General features: G+C 33.5%; 1 protein-coding gene across 1 annotated transcript; it reads left to right on the top strand.

Moving 5' to 3' along the window:
• Nucleotides 1-1,731: 1,731 nt before the first annotated feature.
• Nucleotides 1,732-2,370, top strand: FOMMEDRAFT_25170 (uncharacterized protein; the record flags this gene model as incomplete). Its single annotated transcript, XM_007261831.1, has 4 exons — nt 1,732-1,806; nt 1,875-1,963; nt 2,023-2,261; nt 2,321-2,370. The coding sequence occupies 4 exons, from the start codon at nt 1,732-1,734 to the stop codon at nt 2,368-2,370; spliced, it is 453 nt and encodes a 150-aa protein (XP_007261893.1).
• Between the last annotated feature and the right edge of the window lie 6,140 nt (nt 2,371-8,510).

The raw sequence follows: 8,510 nt of genomic DNA, 5'->3' as shown, positions 1-8,510 counted from the left end.
GCATGTACACAAAATGTTGCGAAATTGCCTGCTTTACAGTAACGCATCACTAAAACGTGCAGAGTCTGACAAGGCAATATATTTACATGTAGACTTTATAAGTGAATATAAGGATCCACAATATGTAAAAAATATATGTCTTAGCAGTAAATTCCAATACATTTTCGTGTTCGATTTGGTGATGCCAGGCCATCTACTAGCTTGACTCTTTTGCTACAATGGTGGACGTACCAATGATGATCGGAACTAGCTGCACGACACCCGTGCCCGTCTCAGTATCGACTACTATTCGATGCACCCGCTGTCCGAATCATTCTACTGTACTTTGATGCTGCTCCCGGTCCAACCACACAACTATCTAGGGAGGAGATAACACGAACCACTATTCATGCAATCACAGTAGACTCGCCAAAACTAGCACTTTGCACCTTCCGCTTTGCATGGGATTACTAATGGACGTCTGCTCCGACTGTTTCATCTATTTCTGCAGACTACAAACCATGCTGGTATAGTTGAAAATATCTTATTGCATAACGTCGGGAGAGGCCTCAGACCTATGCAATATGAGCAATATGCATTATGGTAACCGTGAGAAAACATTACTTAATTAGGAACCCAAAATTCGATATTACTTTTCAATTTATTTGAAGACATATACACTATGACAAGAAAATAAGCACATATTTAGAGCATCAAGAAAGACAACCAAGACAATGACAAGTATAGTAAATGTGTATATTACTGTAAAACTCAAGAAATAGTTTGTAATACAAGGAAATACAGTCAGAATCTGTAGAAACAAAAAGATAGAAAAAGCTAATCAATACAAATAACTTTCCCCCACATATTATGAAGAGATCTTTGCTACCCTATCTTGGTCTTGTGGCAGCATTGAAGACATTGTAAGTAATGAAATGTTAATCAGAAACATTCTTTTTGTATTAAAGTATGTTAGAGAACAATATGTGAGGCTTCTGGGTACAAAAATCACAATAGTAAGCAGTCTAATTTCCCAAAATGCTCAGAATTTTGCATAATTTTCTCACAAATCTTGATGCAATATGCAATAGACTATTTTTGTGCATAATTCCCTTATCCCGAGCCGGGATTAGGCAGAAAGCTATGCAATATTCAATTTATGCATTATAATGTGATGCAATAAGGTATTTTCAACTGTAATACGGGTTACGACCTATTCAAGACCGCAACGCTTATCTTCGAAAATCATTTTCGCACAGTATGATTCTATCGCTGCGTTTCTCCCATTGGTGAATTTGGTGTGCAGCTCCCTCTCTTAGCCCATATCACTTTTACCGATTCGCATTGAGTGATTATCCTGACGCAAATTCATCGACTGAATTAGGATGATGAAACACTTTGCTCTTCCTTGTGCTAAAAGTTCCACAGATACGGCTTGCTTTGCATTCTTTCTGGATTCTGAGTGGTCAGTGTTTGAAAATACCAATATAGTCGGTGCCAAGACCGACTATTTTGCAGAGACATCCCTTTCGGGTTGCCTACATTAGGAAGTGTGTTGCTTGCGTCGGCGTAGTGAGACAAGCAGAGTACGACACAGCTGCCAGTGGCAATAAAGATGTAGATAAGGTACAAAGAGCGTTTACTTTGCTAACACGACATGCGCGGTATAAATTCTCGATGAGTAATAATATGCAGATATCTCTGCATTCGTACTTCAAACCTACACTCACAGCGACGCTCGTATCTAGCACCATGCGTTCAAATATTCTCTCCACTACTGCTCTTCTCGTCGCTGGTTTGTTTGCTGCTGTCCGTGCAGATTTGTCCGTGCGTATATACCAAAACCTAGCCTACTATCCAATGTAGACTCGGATTCTAACCACCGTGCCCTGCAGTGGAACGTGCTGTATACAAATGATTCCGACGGACGATACTATTTCCTCGATTCATCCAAGGACAGGATCATTGTCTCGTCAGCAGATAAGTGGGTGTCTATTTAATTGCTTACAAGTTTCTTACAATGAAGTACTTTAAATTTGACAGCGTTGAAGCCGTGAAGGCCAACCACGACAAGGGACAGCGCTTCAGATGGGGTGGAAATAACACCGGCGTTACCTGTCAAGATCATTCGAAACATTTCCTTGGGTTTGACTCGGGTGAACAAGCGTTCAAATCAGACTTCGATTCCAAGCACACAGATGGTCAAGTACAAATTACCCTCCAATCGAAGTCCCAGGCTTATCTATGCACCGGATCTAACTGCATTGGCGTCAATGCCGCATGTAAGGATCTAAATATTTGTTTGCTGAGACATTATCTCGTTACTAATGTGTATGAACAGCAACGGATAAGCATTATCTGTGGTATTACCAGGTGGTTCCGGCAGCTTGATAATATAGGCCACGAAATCCACTCCCATTTCCTCGTCACATGTATTCATTGAGATGGCACTGTTGATTCGGCTAGAATTGAGTGTTCTATGATCTTAAATCCCATGTGAATAACAAGAGTTTCTGTAATAGCTGTCAGACTGGTTCTGTAGATTTTTTTTCTGTTTATGTACCCTAGCTCAGACATTGTATTTCAAGTTGGTGGCTGTTTTAAAGGCAATTAGCTGGATACACTGATCCTCTCAGTCAGACTGTCAGAGTAGTGCTCCGTGTGTAGCGTATATGCTTACACACGTAAAATTTCCCACGTATACACATATGCACGTATAATTACAGGTGTAAACTGGGTCAGCAGGACCCATATACTATACACTACTTCTGTATACAGTATATACAGTGTATATGCTGTGTCAAATATAACAAGATACTTTACACTAAAATAGCTCATAAAAGTACACTATCATCTTTCAAAACAAATGCTTCATATTACTAAGCTAAGAAAATGTATTGTAGTACTGTTTACACACAGAAATAAGACAGTTGAGTGTTGTGAGTTAATATCATGTGACAGCTCTAAACCTTCATGTACACATGGGGCATTTCACAATTTCTTGCCTTAAGAAATAACTTACATAATAATAAACATTATTTGTAATTTAGTTTACCATTTTTGGTTGATAGAAATTGTAAACAACATTTAAAAATTTCTTTAGACAAAAACTATAAATTAATTTTAGCATATCTTTATTTGTGAAATCTTGAAATAAATGAGAATAATTATTTAAAACATAATTTGAAGTTTCTTTTAAAACAAAATTATAAATTTTCTTTCAAATTTTAAGACAAAAAATATTTAGAATTTCATTTATAATATTAAATCTTATAAAATATTAAAAGAAATTAAAAATTTTACCTAGAGAAGAAATGCCAAAATTTTTTTAAAATTATTTCAAAGTAGGCAGTTAGTAGACAGTCAGTAGGCAGTCAGTAGGTATTCAGTGGGCAATCAGTGGGCAAGCAATGGGCAAGTAATGGGCAAGTAATGGGCAAGTAATAGGCAAGTAATAGGCAATTAATGAGTGACTACCAAATAAAGCAAAAATGTCTTTATTTGGTAGTTGCCTGTTGATTACCTATTACTTGCCTATTACTTGCCCATTACTTGCCCATTACTTGCTCATTGCTTGCCTACTGATTGCCCACTGAATGCCTACTGACTGCCTACTGACTGCTTACTGACTGCCTACTGACTGCCTACTGACTGTCTACTGACTGTCTACTGACTGTCCACTTTGAAATAATTTAAAATTTTTTTGGCATTTCTTCTCTAGGTAAATTTTTTAATTTCTTTTAATATTTTATAAGATTTAATATTATAAATGAAATTCTAAATATTTTTGTCTTAAAATTTGAAAGAAAATTTATAATTTTGTTTTAAAAGAAATTTCAAATTATGTTTTAAATAATTATTCTCATTTATTTTAAGATTTCACAAATAAAGATATATTAAAATTAATTTATAGTTTTTGTCTAAAGAAATTTTTAAATGTTGTTTACAATTTCTATCAACCAAAAATGGTAAATTAAATTATGAATTATATTTAACATTATGTAAGTTATTTCCTAAGGCAAGAAATTGTGAAATGCCTGATGTGTATAATGTACTATAGTAACTATAGTAACTATAGTACTCATACTAGTACTTTTTAAGTTAAACAAGGTTGTTATATAGTATTAAAATGATTTGGTATATAAATAAGTAAAGTAAATAAGGTTTAGAAACTCAAACTTAGTATTTAATTAGAGAATATGCTTAGTAATACTGTATACTTGTATATAGTGTATACAGAAATTTTTTACTTATAGTATATGTATATGTGTGTAAATATATACTTGTATTTTTAGCTAAAATTTTCTCTTACAATATAGTGTGTAAGTATATACACTACAGGTGTATCTGTAAATTACACTACAGTGTAGAGTACTAAGTCAGAGTCAGTCTTCCCTTTGTTGAAGGATAGTGTAAAATATTATCTTAGTCTGTGTAAGAAACATTATACATAAAGCTAATGTCACACTAAGACACAGAACAGTCAACAGAATAGAATTAATAAGATAAGACAAGGAGAATACAAGACTTTAAATAGGAGAGTATTATGTAATCAAGTGGCTGGTGAAACTGTGAGGTTACACTTTCCCATATTCTGAAGAAAAAATACAGGGGAGAAGGAAAGAGTTTGAAAAAAGGAGAGCCCTTTATAAGGTTAGATAAGTATGTAAAAGAAAGTAAAAGGAAACAGGAGCAGGGAAGAATATTTTAAGAGGTATTAAGGGATTGAAGATGTTCTTTCTAAGAATCAAGAGCTGTACAGTCTTCAAGTTCTCTCCTAAGTATCTACAGGTTGTTGTCCAGCCTATAACTGTACTAACAAACCAAGTATTAAAACCTGTAACCTCTTTTGTATTAATCAAGAATTCTTTTAACTTTCTATTCTTTAAAACTATACTCTGTAAGAATAGACAGAGGCTAAGGAAGTTTACAATTAGGGTATAGTTGTATATTGTTAGAGTAATATTTTTTGAGTTGAGAAGTATAGAAGGTTATTACAAAAAAGTTGTAACACTTGTATTAGATTATAACCAGGTATATTTTATACTTTTTGTAAATTTTGTTAAAGTAATTATATTCTTTATAAGGGTTTTTACAAGTTAATTATAATTTAATACAAGTATAATGAGAATCTAGAACAATTATTAAAATTACTAATATTAATTATAATTGTACATATTGTTAAAATATATAAGTAATTATAACATATATTTTAACATTATTTTTTGACAGTATAGTATTGTCTTACAATATATACAAATCATTACAAGCATTTGGATAGCTTGCTTTTGTTTTGTATACAGTTTTGTATTGAATAATTAATAAAATGTAATTATATTTAATTATTTAATACTAAAAGATAGTGAATATTATATTATTTCTACAGTCCTAATCCCTACATTACTAGCAGCCTCTGCCTTATTCTTCTACAAGCAGAATTTGTGTTAGTAAAGGATTAACACATTCTTAGACTGTACAAAGTAGTTTTTGTTACTATACCTTAGTTGTTACTCAGTCTCTATAAGTTGAATTGTAAGGTTAAGCAGGTTTTAGAGGTTGAGACTGTACTTGTGAAACAGACTTAGAGTGATTTAGTGAGTGACAATAAGAAAGAAAAGATGGATGCACAGTAATAGTATGTAGTAAGTGTGAGTAGTGTATACAGGTTAAGATTTAGAGTGTTAAACAAGTTGATTCAGACTGTAGACAAAACTGTGTCTGTGTGTGTGTACTCTATAGTTTATCTACAGTGTCTGATAGGAGGTGTAGTAAACTGAGTCATTAATTGTAAGGTGTATCTCTAGAATGTTCTAGCTTGAAAGGTGAAGGTGAAGTAGAAGGCAGACAGACTTAGCTAAGAAGGGAGTGGAGGGTCACTACTTTTGTTAGAAATAGTGTTATATACAGTACTAGGGAAAGTAAACATATACAGTATAGACCTATTAAGAGTAATACTAAGTATAGGACAGGTAGGGAAGAATGTGTGTATTAGATTAGAGAGAGGATTGTACCTTAGGAGTAGTTGTATATAAACATTGTTGTGAGTGTGTACTTGTCAAGTATTACTTACACTATAGAGTAGAGAGAAGTATGTGAATTATTAGTAAAGTTGTTTAGTATTGGTCAAAAATACAGATGTGTAAATGTAAATGTAAAAAGAAGACAAATGTAATAAAAAGAAGGACAATAAAGGAGAGACAATATAAGAGGTAGAAAGGGAGACAAGAAGTTGAGAGGAGAAGGATGAGTAACTATTGTGTAAACTATTATAAAGTAGACTAGCTACTTACACTTTACACTAAAGGACTGTGTAGCTAGCTAGGTTGTGTTGTTACAGGATCTAAGGTTTAGTATAGACAACACAGTAGTAGATTAGAGAGACAAATATAGTAATGTTTATTGTCTAGGTAGTTATAGTTAGTGTGTCTACTAGAGAATACTTATAGATAGAGGACTTAATTAGAGAGAACAGAAGTAACAATATAGGGTTGAGGGAGGCAAGTTAGAGAGATAGTAGAGGTAGGAGGAAAAGGAGTAATGAGAGTAAGTGTATTAGTAACAGTGTAGAGAGGACCTGAAGGCTTAGTAAGGGGACCTAGGCTATAACTATCTTATATAATAGAAATATAGAACACAAGTACTAGAATGTAGTCAGAACTTGTAGAACAGACATAGAGAGAGAGTGAGACAAGAGTAGAGTATATAGAGTGAGTCTAAGAGTATAGAACTACTTAGAGTAGACAAGATTAAGACTATAGGACCAGTCTGATCTTATATACCTATATATACTAAACTATACAAGAGTACTTAGAGAGTATAAGCTACTAAGAATGATAAGCTATAAAGAATAAAAGAAAGGAAGGTCAAAGATAAAGGTATAAAGAATGAAGGGATAGACAAAGGGTAAGAGACTATAGAATGAACAAGGAATGAAAGGGTGGTCAAAGTGTAAGGAAACTCACTGTTCCTCACAAGAGAATTCTAATCACCCTTAGTTCACTCAACTACTGACTGGGATAACCTAGTACTCAAGCAAGGGGTCAGGGGAAAAGAATCCCCTTTACTTAGCAGTCAATACTGTCTTTTATAAGGGTATACACATGTAGATACATGAGAAGGAAGTGTAACTAACTATAATGAGAATATATGTGCTTGTGGGTCCTACTATGTAATGATCTGACACAATCAGCAATGTAGTAATAATAAAATACAAACTAGTAAATCAAATCCTTACACTTGCCCTCTAGTATTTAGTCCTAAATGCTAAAAATCAGTAGAAAAGGTGGAAAACTTACTTAAAAGTAATAGTTAGTAACAAGTAAATAATAAAATACCTTACTCATACATATGGGAAACATCCTTATAATGTATTACTACCTCTCTGAACTAATCCAAAGTTGATCTGGTGTGTATTAAGATGGTGGTAGTGTTCTGGACAGTGAGTAGTATAGTTCTGAACTATGTGAAACTAGATAAAACATTAATAGAATTAAACATAGTCAATATTACTATATAGTCAATTAGTAGAAAATTTGCCTCTTGATTGTTACTATTGATACAACACTTTTTGAAGGGAATCAGTAGAGTTCCTGGGGAGATATAGTGTTTTGGCTCTTAAGTATTCTGAGACACACAGTGTAGATCAATATGTATAGAAATGGAAATTCTGGCAGTGTGGTAATTACAAATATTCTCTTCTCCTACATCTTTGAGAAGCATAAAGGTAAATCCCTGATTAACAAAGCTATAGCCTTCTTCCTTAATAGAATGTATTAGTATTGTGGCTTCTAGCTGACCTTGTACATTTCTCTGCTCCTGTAGAATAGTCATACAATAATAGGTAGTAGAGATGTATTCTAAAATTCCTCTACTATGTCCTTGATTTTTCTAATAGACTAGTTCCTGCAAATGTAATGCCTTATGCTTGTATTGATAGAATATCTCCAAATGTGTACTCTTTTGCATGTAATAACCAACTGTGATACAAAACTGGATACTCTGTTGAGTCTAATGTTCAAATACTAATTGTAGAGTGTAACATAGAGTATAATATCTGTCCTTGAATGAGAATATTGTCTCAAACTCAATGAAATCATAATGTATGAGTCTAATATCACTAGATATGTGTGTATATATATAGTATCTCTGTACACAATGAATGTCCTACTGTATTCTCATACTGTTTCCTTGTGTCTCAACTTGTTTGTGTCTTTGTAAGTCAATTGATTTGATTCCTGAATTGTCCAAATATACTTTCAATGTCTCATAGTACAATGTTCTATCACAATGTGTCTAAGTAGTGTTCTCTACTTTCCTGAGTACTATAACTGTCTGTATACTACATTGTTCCATGTATGTCTTAATGAAATGTCCTGTCTGTATGTACAGTAGTGCTGCCTAAAGTCCTGAGTATATACTACCAATTCTCTGTTTATTTAGCAAGTCCATGTGTAGATCAATGTGTTCTAGCATTGACTTCCTATCTTTCTGTGTCCTTGTCCTTGTACTAATGTATTCTTTCCTTGTGTACC

Source organism: Fomitiporia mediterranea (assembly GCF_000271605.1).
Source record: "Fomitiporia mediterranea MF3/22 unplaced genomic scaffold FOMMEscaffold_1, whole genome shotgun sequence".
In the NCBI taxonomy this organism is placed as follows: Eukaryota; Fungi; Basidiomycota; class Agaricomycetes; order Hymenochaetales; family Hymenochaetaceae; genus Fomitiporia; species Fomitiporia mediterranea.
This window is presented reverse-complemented; position numbering and strand designations above follow the sequence as displayed.